This window comes from Athene cunicularia (assembly GCF_003259725.1).
Source record: "Athene cunicularia isolate RWA chromosome 12 unlocalized genomic scaffold, athCun1 chr12_part1, whole genome shotgun sequence".
Taxonomy (NCBI): Eukaryota; Metazoa; Chordata; class Aves; order Strigiformes; family Strigidae; genus Athene; species Athene cunicularia.
In genome coordinates, this window is record NW_020799116.1 from 19,107,001 (window position 1) to 19,122,141 (window position 15,141).

General features: G+C 43.4%; 1 protein-coding gene across 1 annotated transcript in view; it reads left to right on the forward strand.

The window, feature by feature from the left end:
- DOCK3 (dedicator of cytokinesis 3) overlaps positions 1-7,307 on the forward strand; it is a 205,599-nt gene extending 198,292 nt beyond the window's left edge. The window contains exons 55-57 of the mRNA XM_026857605.1: positions 2,112-2,234; positions 2,835-2,917; positions 3,428-7,307. Coding sequence (XP_026713406.1) covers positions 2,112-2,234; positions 2,835-2,917; positions 3,428-3,934 — 713 coding nt within the window. The 3' untranslated portion in view covers positions 3,935-7,307. The remainder of the gene's footprint in view (positions 1-2,111; positions 2,235-2,834; positions 2,918-3,427) is intronic.
- Positions 7,308-15,141: the final 7,834 nt, after the last annotated feature.

A 15,141-nucleotide genomic window follows, 5' to 3' on the forward strand; every position in this document is an offset into this window, starting at 1 on the left:
CAGCAATCCCAGCTCTTCAAACAGGTTCGTAGCATAAATGCAGTTACAGGCATTTTTTGCAGCCTTTGAACCCTCATCATTCTTTCCAAGTCAGGATGCCATCTGCCTTGGCTTTTGTTAACAGTCATGCACCGTAAATTTACGCACCCCCCTCCTTGCCACGTCAGAAGCTCTGCTCAGTAATTCTCATTGACAGCAGGGTGACATCAGTTGCCCAGAGCAGAATAGTTCAAATGCAGCTTCCCTGCTAATTAAACTTGGCCATGGAGCCACTGAACACTGTTACGGAGAGAGATGGGCTAGGACAGAGCACTAGGAGCTCCCTGGTGTTAGGTTCCTCCCTGAAACATTTTGGATAAAATGCTGGTTTTAACAGGCAGCAGCCACTCTCCAGAATCATGTGACCTTAGGATGACTTCCTGCACTCCTAAATACTCAAAAAGCTGTGAATGAGGGAACACTGAGAAAGTATAAATGGATTATGCACTGAGGTACCGTGTTGCCTTCTTCATTCTTCTACTATGTCTCAGTGTTTTTTTTTAAAAAAAAACCAAAACAAACAAACAAAAAAAAACCCCAAAAACAACAAAAAAAAGCACAACAGTCATTTTACAGGCCAGGCCAAGCAAATCAGGTTTTGTTCTGTCCTTTTCACTTGATGCTGACATATTGCAGGAGAAACTAGCCTAGCTGACATTGTTATGCATCTGGTCCTCTGTTTTAGCCTTTTGACACCAATTGCGGTGCACATTAGAGCACTCTGGAATGTGTACAGGGGCGCTCAGAAAATTCATCTGAAACCACATTACTTGTGTTGAGATGTAGCCCATGGTTTCAGCCTGTTCTCTGTCAAGATTCTTAAGTGTCGTCTTTGTATGCCTTTCTTAGTATGAGGGTCTCTTTAACAACATTTATGCTTCTGTGGGTTTTGTTCTGTCTTACGAAGTTGGCACTTTGTGATCTCTTCTACTTTTGGGAATTTTAGGTCTTGGGGAGCCTGTGTTCATGCTAACTTGTGAACTAAAGAGAAAAAAAAATGGCTGCAGGCATTTTAATTAAGGAGGAATCATCTTCAGGTGGCAAACATCATGTTTATTTCTCCAGGCTTCCATTTTCCAAACTGAAGATGGAAAAAGCTATTTTTATATGAGTTTTCTTTGGCAGCCTCACTGAATTGCTTTGCTTTCCTTTATTCTTTTCTTTGCGAATCTGAAGAAATTATTGGTCTTTAAATAAATATTCAATTATTGCATATCTATCTTCTCAGAATAAATCAAGTGTTGCAGTGTGTTTGGAAGAAAGGAAGGTGCATTTTAGTAACATTTAAGGTTGACAGAATTCTCAAGATCTTGAAAAATGTTCAGGTTAGAAGCTTTTATTTCTATGAAAAAACAAATTCACAAAGATCCTACTCAATATCTGTTATACTTCCTGATTATCAAAGACTTGATCTCTTCAGGTGACTCTAATACAAGGAGTCTGAACTTCTGTCTTTAAGTATTTTGTAATCAAAATCAAAATTCTTGATCAACTCTGTAGCTTGGTAAATTGGGGATTTAAAGTCATGATTTCTTTTGTAACAGATTGAGGTGTAATTTCCTTCACATCCTTTATTCAGTCTTCACTTAGCCACTGTAGTGCAGCAACAGGCCTTCCTGTGTTTCACAAGGGTTGTGCCACACGTTCCCTCCTGTTCTGACATCATGAACTGCCAAGCAGAACAGCTCACAACTGAGATCTAGCTGCTGCTCCACCAGTAAGTCTTCTTTTTTCCTTACTGGCTCACAAAAAAAAAACAACACACAACCAAACCACCAACCTAGCAGAGTTCTACTGCTCCTCAAATTTGCTAGACATGAGCCACGGTCATGGAAGGGAGATGGGCAGACTAACAACACTACTGTCAGCTAAACTTGCTTCCTTAACAAAGCAGCTTATAAACTTAACACACTATAGACTAGATGATGTCTTTGTATGCTTTCAATCCTACCATTCACCAAGTCCCTAGAATCTCTCTCTTTATGGCTAAAGAGCACATGGGAAAGCCAGTCCTTCTGGCCCCACAAACTCCCTGTTATGTTACCCAAGTTACATCTGTTTCAATCCTTCAGCTGTGCCAGCAGCGCCCAGTAGCTGGAGCCTAGACAGCGGAACCAGAGAGGCCCTGCCATTCCTGTCTGCCCACGTTGGGAGCATCTTGGCCCCACCAGTGCCTCCCCGAAGCCTGCCCCATGGTAAGGAAATCCCCAGCAGGCCTGCTGCATAATGCCTGCAGTCATGCACAGATGAATCTAGACCATCTGAAAGATGACCTTAGCCTTTTTTGACCCTATAAAAACAATCAGAAACAAAAAAAAACCAAAGTCTTTCCTGGTCTGCTAGGTTAGCACTGGACAAAGTTTTCAATTTTTTTCTCCAAATCTTCAAATTTTTTGCAGTCCTTATAGTAATTTGGACTTGCGTGTATTTTGGGACTAGAATTAGGTGTGTGAGTGTTGAAGTTTGGCATGGCTTCTTGCCAACAACCATCTTCAGCAATGATTTGTTACAAAGCTATTAGACTAAACTTTAAAACTTCATCCTTTACGAGCCTGTTGCCTTGCCATGAGATCCTTTGTAACAGGGGTGGGTGGAAACCTATCACTGCACTTAACTTCTCGTTAGCGTTTTGTGTGTCTGACAGATGCACTCCACAGTTATCTATCAGAAAGGAAGCCCTAGATTGGAATGGAGCGTTTGGAGCCGCTACCTGGCACTGCAGCGTCTAAAACCCCAGCTCCTTTGCTGCACTGAGGCAGTACATGTATGTATTTCTGATCCTTGTCTCATTCCAGGACACTACTCACTGCACTTTGATGCCTTCCATCACCAGCTCAGTGATGCTCCCCCAGCACTGCCTGCACGAACATTGCGCAAGGTAAAAAACTGGCAGGAGAGCAGAGAGGGATGATGTAAAAGAAAAATAATAGACTCCTGAAGCAATCCCCCTCTTCCCCTCCCACCAAGCAGCTTTTGAATACAGATACACTATTTTAAATTTTCTGGTAACTTACACATGAGAAAATGCACTGAAAGCTCATAACCTACTCCAGAGTTGATTTCTATAAAATCAGTTAGGCATGTTGTAGGCCCTTCCACTTTCCTTTGTTGCATCATATGCCGTGAGTTCAGACACCTCGATTATCACCTCAACTACTGTTTCTTTAACAGCTCGGGTGGTGTTAAGAGCACTTGTCTGCCCACAAGAGGTACTTCCACGCCAGTCAGGGGAGTGTGCATAGAAACCCATAATCATTGATGTTTTAAACACAAATGGAACTGCACTATTGTTAACATTACTGTCAAAAGCTGAAATGTGGAACAACACACGGGATACAGGGTTGCCTCCTTTGTCAATTTTAATCTGGTTTTGTTTTTCTCTGAACAGTCCCCTCTTCATCCTATCCCTGCATCACCCACCAGTCCGCAGTCTGGTCTGGATGGAAGTAACTCCACTTTATCAGGCAGTGCCAGCAGTGGCGTGTCTTCCTTGAGCGAGAGCAATTTTGGACATTCTTCTGAACCACCTCCTCGCACAGACACCATGGATTCTGTCCCCAGCCAGGCCTGGAACACTGATGAAGATCTGGAGACACCCTACCTCCCTGTCAGGTACAGTCTCTCTGAGCCTGATGTCCTAGAGTCGCTCAAATCCCAGCCATGCCGAAGCCACTCTGCTCCATCTGGAGTCATTCCTCAGGACACCATGGACCCTCCTGCTCTGCCCCCCAAACCTTACCACTCCCGGCTGCCAAACATGGAGAACGAGGAGGGGATGATAATTGAAGATGATGACAAACACCGCCCACTGCATCGCAAAGTGTCCCAACCAGTGAGCGGTGCAAAGGAAGAGCAGGCCAGGGTAGCATGGGAGCATGGCATCAGCGAGCAGTAGGGACAGCTCCTGGTAAGCAGCTTGCATCGTCATTCCAGGTCTGACTACAAAGGAGAGAGATAAGGACTCGGAGAACAGCAAACCCATTTTCTACTGCCGCAAGTTGATGTCTGGAGCCCACAAAAGCAACTGGGCCAGCATGGGAGGTTGCTGCTTTCCTTTTTAATTTCTTTTTACACCTTTCCGTTATGTTTTTTAACTTTCTGTGCAGTGGACAGTTTATTCCTTCTGCAGTTTCTTAACCATATCATATGGCACCAAGCCATAGAGACTTGCAGAAGCTGAAAAATACAATTTTAAGTGGAGGGGGAAAAAAGGGGGGAATGTGGCAAGTTGATTTTGAAACTGCTTTCCTCCCAGTTCTGAGACGCACATGAGTAGAAGCAGTTGCACTAGGGACATTTCTTTGCTGTACAGAAGTGAAAGCTCATTACTGAAATCAGGGATTCTACGAACTGTCAGGCTGGAAGGTGCATGAGCTGCAGGCAGTGGAAAGATGGCAATTCTAAGAAGAAATTGGCTCTCATGAGAGCAGGATTGTACATACCTGTGCAGTGATCTCCCTGCACTGGGTCATAGGTGCTGAGGCAATCTAACCAGTGCTGATGCACTGATTTCCAAGATATCATTTCCAACAAACTCTGCCTCCTTTGTTTTTTTATGTACTGTTTGATTTGTTAAATTTTGCTTTCACTGGCTAAACCAACCTGCTTTCTCATTGGATTCATATGCTATTCATCTGTGCTACAGAATGAGAGGAGGTTAGTAGCCATTTGGAGCTACAACCTAAGTGTAAGCCTTTCCCATGCCCAACTTTGGGCAGGCTGTTGACACCAGCATTTCTATTCCAGTTTAAAAGAAAAAAAAAAAAACAAACAACAAATTGAGTTTCTCATGCCACAGCTGGTTGATGACCCAACCAGTAAAGAAAAGGTGACTTAAATGCATCATATCCAACAATCCTTGCCTCAGGGCTGAACATCACAGTTCTCACCAACTTCCATCACCCAGGAGCTGAGATTCATTCCCTGTTAACATAATGTCCTCAGTCCCTCCCAAAAACTCACTGTAGCTGGTGTGCAGAAAGAATCTCCATTGCTCACAGTAGACAGAAAACACCAAGATTCAAGAAAAGCCCAGTATATAGTGTACATCATAGAGTCAGGGATCTTAAAGGCAACCTGTAAAGAACAAATGTTTGTTTCCTCTTTTGCTTCTTTAGAATGTATAAAGAAGCTTTAAGAGCTGCTTCTCTCTTCTTGAACGTTGGTTTCCTTTCACCTCAAGCAGCAATACAGCCTTTGCCTCCTACCACATTTTTTTATTTACAGGCACTAGAAGGGGCTGAATAATGTTTAAAAAAAAACCCCACAAAACCAAGAAACAGAACTGTGCAGAGGTGAAGACAGTACAAGTCTATGAATGCAAAACAAGGCTTTTAATCAGTATTTGCTTAGTTCAGTACATGGCAAACCAGGAAAAAATTCTGTGAGTAATAGAACTAAGATCTGTTCTTTGAAAAGAACACTAAGAAATAGTTTCCTATTTTCATATTTTTCAATAAACTTTCAATCAAGAGAGTATCAAATATTTAATATTTTTAGATAAACACACAATGTTCCTTCCCCCTACCATGCCCACACATATTTTAGCCTTCCTTACAGCCCTTTCCACCTGCAGATTGCAAAGCACATGCCGGAGGACGGTCACAGACCACCCTCTTTTCTACCACTGAAAAATCTGAAGCACATTTAAACAAGAGACTTACCTTCACCATATAAATTAGTGTCAGAAACAGGAACAGCACTCAACTTTCATACTGAATTCTTGCCCTAACCACTTGGTTTCTTATGCTACAAACAGCATAAAGAAGCAAAAAAGGACATTACAAATCTTTTACAGGTGACCTTTAGCACTACCTCTAAATACAGTGACTGGGCAGAGTACATTGCTTCTGAACTTTCCTAAAGATGGTCTGTCTAGACTCAAAACAGTTGTATGAAGGGGATTTTAAGAGGATTTGTTTATTTTCTTTCTCAAGCTCTAGCCCATGCAAAACTAATAAGTTATGGATTTGTTTCTTAAATGGCCTATTTGGCTGGAACAAAGTCTCTCTTGCTTCCTCTATTTTGTTACTAACACAGGCTGCTTGTAATCATTATATCCTTCACAAGTAAGACAATGAGGATAAAACCTGGCCTGTAGCGGACATTTCATCTCTAGCAGGAAGGAGAATTTTCCAACGCAAGGACAGTCCTAAATGTTAATGAATCAAGCCAAATCTCTGGTTTAGAACACATGTATGAAAACTCAACTCAAAATTATGTTTTCAGTAAAGGTAAGTCAAGGTAATTCCTTAGAAATGAATGAAATATTTTCACATATGCTATTCTCCAATCCGACTGAGACTCTTCAAGTGAAGCTTTTAAGACAACTAAGTATTCAATTCCATCTCCCCTGCCCCTTTTTTGGTTTTTTTTGGCAGGAAGATTAAAAGAGCTTCCTTACTGCAAAGCAACAGCAGGTCTTGCAAATAAAACTGCAAAACCAAGAATACAACTAAATGGGACTAAGTCCCAGTCAGCTGGAAAACCTGCCCACTAGAGCTCTTATCAGTCTCTCAAAACATATCATCCTGCTCTGACTAGAGACACTGTACAACAGCAGTGAGTCCATTTTGGGAGTCTGGCATCACTATGTATTTGTAAGGGTTTGAAGATCAATCAGAACACATACCTAGTTTATGGCAGGCCCAAACAGAGAAGGACAGAATAAATTGCTGAATTTACCAAATTTAAGCCTCTCGAGTTAACTTTCTGTTAGTGTTCTGGTATCTACCAAGTATTCTGTCTCCCTTCTCAGTGCTTGCCTTAAAGGGGGCAGAAGACAGAAAGACTATTATTAAGATTAAGATTTTGTGAATGTTGGAACTAATACTTCTTGGAACTAATACTTCTCTGTAAGGTGGGGTGTCTTATAGCATAGTACAACTCCAACATCAAGCTCAGTCCTGGAGTAGGTGGAAGCAACAGCAGTTGTTGCACTTGCCCAGCAGGATTTGAAGATTCCTTGTATAAACCACAGCAACAGGATGTTTTGAACAGGACCTTGTCATTCTATACTTAACTCTAATTCAAACTTAATATGAACTTGCCTTCATTGGGTTTTCTTTGCATAACACAATAGCATGTGCATTCCTGAGAAAATTGGTGGAATTCTGCTACAAATCTCTCCGTCGTCAGTGTACCTGCTGGTCCCATCTGAAACAAAATTGAGAAGGAACTACGGTAGTAGAAGAAAAGCAATTAAAACAATTTCTCTGAATCCTACAATTATTTTTTTTCAACAGTTGGGTTGGTTTTATTACTGTGTACAAAACAGATTCTTTTCCGTCTTTTCCTCTGGTTTTCAGCTTACTTACCCTTTTTTTAGGTAAGGGATATTGCATATCCCTTCTGTGGGAGAATCAGCCAAACTGGGGAGGCTGGAGAGAGCAAGAGCCTTTGGGAAACAAATTACGTGATATTTAAAATTTCCTCTGATCATGCTTCTTTGTAAATATCCCCATTTGAATGCTGTGTATTTGTACAGGAAATTGAGCAAAAAATGTATAGATTGTGATGTCTGACTGGTATTCTGCCCTGTAAATGTGTTTTTAACCTCTGGCATTCTGTGCTTATTTAAAACAGGCAAAAACCTCTAACCACTTCTCTTTTGTGTATTCATGTTTAAAATAAAATTAAAACAGCTATCTTATCTATAATGGAAATCAAATTTAAAAGGAAAAAAATAATTTGTACAAGTGTCCTAAAGGTACTTCATTGTATATATTGTGATAGCATGTTTCCAGAACCAACAAATAAGTGGTGTGAATTTTAGATGTAAATATCTGCCGTTTGTTTTGGGTTTCTTTCCCTTACCCATTCACTCGACTGCTGTGATGTGGAATTAAAGATTAATACCTGATATTAAAACAGTACAGCTGTATGTTCATTGCTGTCCTCCAGAGAGCGTTATCCTCAAGCTGCTCCAGATGCTCACGATGTATGTGGAAACAGCCCTTGCTTCCCACTTTTGTGCGAATGAGGAAGATGAGGAGCAACCAGCAGAACCTTGTGGCTATTATGTGTGGTGAGGGGATAGCTTCCATTATTATCCTTTTAGCTGATGGCACACTATTTTATTTAATTTCATCTTAAAGCAAGCATCAGGCATATCCACCAGCTAGTCTGGTCAGGTGAACTTACAGGACACATGCAGTAGCCTGGGACACAGTTTTGAAGCAGTACTTTCAGTGACCAGCCAAATCTGTGATTAGTTCTCCAATACATACCTCACTGTGTAGATTGTTATTTGGTGACTGATACTTCACCTTTCTTCCTCTTACTACAATAGCAAGCCCTTCTGGCAGTGATTTCATTTCTCAATTTTAAGTATTTAAATACCAATCATTTTAACAGAATAGGTGTGAAAGAATAGTACATGTAGGAACACAGGATTTGGGAATTAAGAGCTATACTAACTTCTACATACAAATAATCTTAAAGATGTACATTTTCTTCCATTACCACTAATAAACCAGATAAAAGTGCAGGAGACAGAAGTAGAAACCAATTTTTCCCATTCTGTCTTGACAAACCAACAAAAAAATTTATGAAACTTGTCCCAAAAGACATTTAGCAGTAAAATATAAGAGTCTGACTTAAGCTGTCCATGGGGTAGATGTAGAATTCCAAGCCCCCCTTTCATTAAGTACATACCACATACAAATACTGAGAAGAGATAACATCATACTTCAAAGTGCATCTAAAATACCAAAATGTGGCTTAGCTGAAGTGTTCATCTGACACCTAAAAACCTATAAATCAGACCATTTGAGACTCTTCCTAGGCTAATTTACCAAATCTTATTTAAGTAAATTTGTATTCAGCTAAAAAGAATTTATTAACTAGGGATAGAAAGTAACTCTGTTTGGCACAACAAAATATACCTAAAGCCCTCAGCTTTAAATAAGAGTTAAAAAAAAAATCTCATTTCTGCTAAAACCAAAAGAACAATTTTTTCAATGCAAGTCAAATACTTCAAGCTAAGACAACACTAGTGTGGTGGTTTAGACCCTGCCAGGACCGGAGACCACGTTGCCATTGTCCCTCCCTCACCCACAGCCAATCAGGCTGGAAGTGAGGCACAAACCCCGTGTTAAAATAAGAAGACATTTAATACAATACTGTGATAAATTACAATCTGAACAACAACAGTAGCAATGATAACAACAATAAACAGTAATAACAGTAAGCAAGACAGAAGATATACAGAGAAATACTGCAATGGTTACAGACAGCTCACTCGCGATGCTCCCCGCCACCAAAACCACAAAGGAAAAAGTTCCCCTGCGCCCAGACCTGACATCAGCATGGTATGAATAAACCGGCTGGAGATCCCTTCCCCCTTCTCAGCTGGGGAAACTTAACCCTGTCCTAGCTGAACCAGGACAACTAGTCAGATTGAAATCTTAATACCATGTTCAAATACCTCTCATCTAAATGAGAAAACTTCAGCACAGTTTCAATATATGACTTGTACAACTCAGTATGAATTTCATTATAAAGCTGCTAAGAGGAGAAATTAAACCTGTAGGAAGGACTACAATGCAGCCAATAAAGATTCAGTCATCTACACCTCTGCATAAATATGCCTCTGTCTGTAGACTTAAACCATGGACACAGACAGTATTCAGGAGCTGCACATGCACGCACTACATTGTAGCCCACTGCCAAGAGCCCCTAGCCACATATCTTCTCTTTACTATTACCAGACAACTCAACAAACTGCTTATCCCTTTTCACAGGCTTTACTATTGGTCCCATATAAATTAAAACCAGATTTGGAATAGTAGTTCTACTATAGTTTCTATCCTGCATTCATTCACAGAAGTACTGCATTATGTTTTTCCACCAGACTAACCTGGCTTCACCTCCACCCTGGCAGAACACACTTCATTGCCCTTGCAGAGTAACACCTGAAGCTGAATCTGATAGCTGTACATAGATTTGCATTCTCAGACTGCAAAGCCAGGGAAGGCCCAGCCCACACACACAGCTGCTGCTACATAACTAAAACCTCCCCACAACACCAACTCTAATCCACAGAGACCTACCAAGCCCAGTTAACTCTCAGCTCACTCCTGATGTGCTACCACTGCCCTGTAGCAATTGGTTGTTCAGCCTGGAGAAGAGAAGGCTCAGGGGGAGACCTTACAGCAGCCTTCCAGTACTGAAAGAAGCTACAGGAAATCTGGGGAGGGACTCTTTATCAGGGGTGTAGGGATAGGACAAGGGGTAATGGTTTTAAACTGAAAGAGGGGAGATTTAGATTAGATAGAAGGAAGAAACTCTTTACTGTGAGGGTCATGAGGCCCTGGCACAGGTTGGCCAGAGCAGCTGTGGCTGCCCCTTCCCTGGAAGGGTTCAGGGACAGGTTGGACAGGGCTTTGGGCAACCTGGGCTGGTGGAAGGTGTCCCTGCCCATGGCAGGGGGTGGGACTGGATGACCTTTAAGGTCCCTTCCAATCCAAACCTTTCTATGACCACTTCTTACCAGAACACTATTTCAGAGCTGATCATATTCCAGCTCCCCCCATTAGCCCTACCCTTCTCACATCTTCCCTTTGTGCTATCAGCCCACTACAACCAAACACTGCAGGAGCATCTGGTTCCTCTTCAGGCTTTTTTTTTTTTTTTCCTTCCCCAAGTAGAGCATTTTCAGCTCTAGAAATTGCCCACTTCGAAACAACCTCAAATCCAGCTTTGGTGGTTATCAACGGGGAAAACAAGCAAACCATTTAAATGCTGGAATCAGTTTCTGCTTCTCTCTAACAGCTCCCTCTCTCTAACGATCACCCTTGTCTGCACACGAAATTGAAAAGGGATGTGCTAATTAGGTGTTCTTTATCCACCTTTCTGTCACTTGTACATGCCCAGATACAAAGGAAATCTGATCTCCTACAACAAGGCGACCTACTTATTGGGTGAGGGAAAGGCTGTGGATGTTGTTTACCTTGACTTTAGTAAAGCCTTTGACACCGTTTCCCACAGCATTCCCCTGGTTGGATTCCACAGCTTTCATGGGCACATGCTTCGCTGGGTAAAAAAACAGTCTGGATGGCCGGGCCCAGAGAGTTGTGGTGAACGGAGTTAAATCCAGTTGGCGGCTGGTCACGAGTGGTGTCCCCCAGGGCTCAGTGTTGGGGCCACTCCTGTTTAACATCTTTATTGATGATCTAGCCGGGGGAATCAAATGCACCCTCAGTCAGTTTGCAGATGACAGACACAGAGTTGGGTGGGAGTGTTGATCTGCTCGAGGGTGGGGAGGCTCTGCAGAGAGACCTGGACAGGATGGAGCCATGGGCTGAGGCCAACAGGAGGAGTTTCAATAAGGCCAAATGCTGGGAGCTGCACTTGGGCCACAACAACCGCCAGCAGCACTACAGGGTTGAGGAGGAGTGGCTGGAGAGCTGCCAGTCAGAGAGGGACCTGGGTGGGTTGATTGACAGCCGGCTGAACAGGAGCCAGCAGTGTGCCCAGGTGGCCAAGAAGGCCAATGGCATCCTGGCTTGTGTCAGAAATAGAATGGCCAGCAGGGACAGGGAAGGGATCTTACCCCTGCACTCGGCACTGGTGAGGCTGCACCTTGATTACTGGGTTCAGTTTTGGGCCCTTCACCCCAAAAAGGACATTGAATTACTTGAGTGTGCCCAGAGAAGGGCAATGAAGACAGTGCAGGGTCTGGGAGCACAGGTCATACGAGGAGCAGCTGAGGGAACTGGGGGGGTTTAGTCTGGAGAAGAGGAGGATGAGGGGAGACCTCATCGCCCTCTACAGCTACCTGAAAGGAGGGTGCAGAGAGCTGGGGATGAGCCTCTTTAACCAAGTAACAAGCGATAGGACAAGGGATAAGGGCCTCAAGTTGCACCAAGAAAGGTTTAGACTAGATATTAGGAAGTATTTCTTTCCAGAAGGGGTTGTTGGGTGTTGGAATGGGCTGCCCAGGGCAGTGGTGGAGTCCCCATCCCTGGAGGGTTTTAAGAGTCGGGTTGACCCAGTGCTGAGGGATCTGGTGGAGTTGGGAACTGTCAATGTTGGGTTAATGGTTGGACTGGATGATCTTCAAGGTCTTTTCCAACCTAGACGATTCTGTGATTCTGTGAATAACCCCTAGCCTTCACTGTAAAGCACCCATGGCTTGGAGAACAGTCAGATTCTATATTCTATACAGTCACAGGCAGTACTAGGTTTTTAGCAGACTAGCCATCCATAATCATGGCACTCGGCAGTATCATCATAACTAATTCTGAAAATTTGCAAAAAACTGACCAGAAGTCCCTAGAAGTCTATTCCTCACTCATTTGCATGCTCCAGCCTCAAATCTGTGACCACTTACTGGCACAGGAACCCTCCTATTCACCAGCACCTCACTTCTCCAGTATTACTGGCTTAGCTAATATTACCACCAAACCCACAGCCATAGGGAACAAATACAGCCACCTCTGCCCCTCACAGCATCCTGTAGGGTCTAGCAGCTGTAATGGACACAGCAATACCAACCTCCCCATGAGAGAGCCAATACTTTCTGCTTGAACAGTCTAACTGCACAATTTAGGACAGGTCTAGAAACCCTTATCACTGGCTCCTACACCCTCTGCATCTTCCTAGTAACAATGTAAAACTCCACCCACATTTTGGCCATCTCAGATTCTCATATACCAGAATCTCATCTCCCTCCTTGTTCTTGACAGCTTCTTCTTTATTCCAAAGTGGGAATTAATTGATGAATAACCTCCTACAGCTATAGTTTTAACTCAAACATTAAAATATGACAGTAAAACACGAGCTAAAGCCTCCATAAAAACTGAGAGGCTTTTAAACAATAAAAACTACCAACTTTTGCATCCAAACACTAAATCCTCAGTCCAATCACTTTTAAAAGAAGACGCTCAGAACCATGAATCTTGATACAACTCAAAGTATCCTGAGCACATGACACTGCAGGAAGATCTCTGAGGCTCAGCCAGTCTTCTGAATATTACCACTTACTGCTTATACATGTGGAAATTAAGGACTACACTTTAAAAAAAAAGCTAAAAAAATATTTTTTTTTGCTTTTTTAACACTCATCCATCTTAGACTGGTAACAGTCAGAATGTCCCAGAACCACTGAGAACCAGCACAACCTGTCTTATCACCAAGGTTTCAGATGTGACAAATCCATAACGCTCCAGAGGGACAGTGGCTGGAGGGCAGTGGAATGAACAGAACCCTAGAAACCTTGCCATGGTTCAAAAGAGAAGTTGAAGGTAAAATGAAAGCAATCCTTCCTAGCTGCTGAAACGTTGGAAAATAAACTATAAATTAAAAGAAGAAAAAAAAAATCAAAAGGAGCCTTTGTTCTTCCTCAGAGCCATTTGAGGATCCCCTATTGAAACATATAGAGAAGCTCATTTCCCAATTCCAAACCAAACAAAACCACTCCTGTCCTGTCACACAGTCTGTTCTATAAAAATTTATAAAATTCCGACGTTGTTTGAAGATGTTTCATACATGCACTTCTTTAATAGTTAAATTTCCTCACTGTGAAGTTCCAAAATTTTCCTAATTCTGAATTTAAGACCTACCAACTTAGTAATTATAAGCCACTTCATCTTACACCTCTTTTGGCCACTATCCTGAACAGAAACAAGAGCAATTTAAGTAACCACTTCTCTGCAAAACTGACTTTAATGGGCAATCAGCATAAATTTAGAAAAATCAATAATCTTCCTAAAGTACATAGATATTGAGTAATTCTGGGAATTATTATGGACTGATTAAAACAAGCAAACAAACAAACAACAAGACAATAATATCTTTACCAATCTTAATAAACACATTTTGAGAGATAACAAGGTCTGGAAAGGTGAAAACCCACCTCTTCTATCTGATAAACACATGTGATGTATTCACACTGGCAAGATACAGTGTCCTGATTACTACTCACCTGCTACATGACCTTTGCTGAACCAGTTTGCTCCCCATCCTGCCTGTCTGACACCATCAGGTTTATAATCTGCAGCTGATGACCTGCAAGAAAATTCAGATTTAAGAAAAATTCCCCACAGCTCCTACCATGGCTTTGCTTGGCGCAGGCACCACTAGAATGCCCCATTAGTCTTCCTGTAGAAGCTCATCTGTGCGCTCCCTTGCTGTAGTGCAGGGCTAGATGACCTTCTTTTACTAGAATATCCTAAAACGCAGTTAAACATAGCTCCACAAGACAAGGAGGTGTGTGCTCCTCCCACAACGGGCCAACAACTTCAAAGAGATTTAAACGATAAGCTCACAGGGCGGGGATTGTTCAAGGTAGTTCCCAGCACATCCTGTGAGGGCTTTGGGAACAAATGGCAATAGCCAGAACCAAGCCGTTCATGAGTTATTTTAAGTACTCCGGTTTCAGCTGCTCCACCTCAAAGAATTCAGGCCTTATAACTCACAGGGTGTACAGGCATAAACAACAGCCACCCGAGAAGTGCTTTGAGAAACCTGTCCCTGCCCCAGGCAGTGCCCTCCCAAGGGCTGCACCCCCAAGCGGCTGCTCCTCTCTCCTGCCAAGCTCCCACACCACACCCCCTCAGCCCACAGGAACCCAGAAAAACATAACCCCGGCAACCTGAAGCTCCCACCGGCACCAAACCCCAGGCTGCTCCATGGCAATCTCCTCAGCCTCACCTCAGCGCACCCCAAACGGCCGCCCTGCCACTGCCATAGGATGAAGGGATACCCTGCGCTGCCCACCCGCTCCCGGTGCCCACCCTGGGCAGTCGCAGCCCGCGGGTACCGCTCAGCCCGGCCTCGAAGCCGGTATCGCCCAAGAACAAAGGCAGAGCCGTCCCCGCTGTGCGCCTCAACGCGGCTCAGCCGCAGGTGTGAGAATCTGCCCCTTTAGAAGATGGCGCCCGCAGGCAACCGCTAGGCAGCGCACGAGGACGTTTTTCCCTTAACAAAGATGGCGGCCAAAGGAGGCGGGGCAAGGCGCCGCGCGCCGGCGTTCCACCGCCTCCCCGAATCAGCGGCCGCCAACTCTCCCGTGGAGGCCGCAGGACGGCCAATGGGAGGAGGCAGCGTGGAAGCCGGGCGGGGAGCGGGCCAATGGGGCGGCAGCGGCGGGGGGAGCTG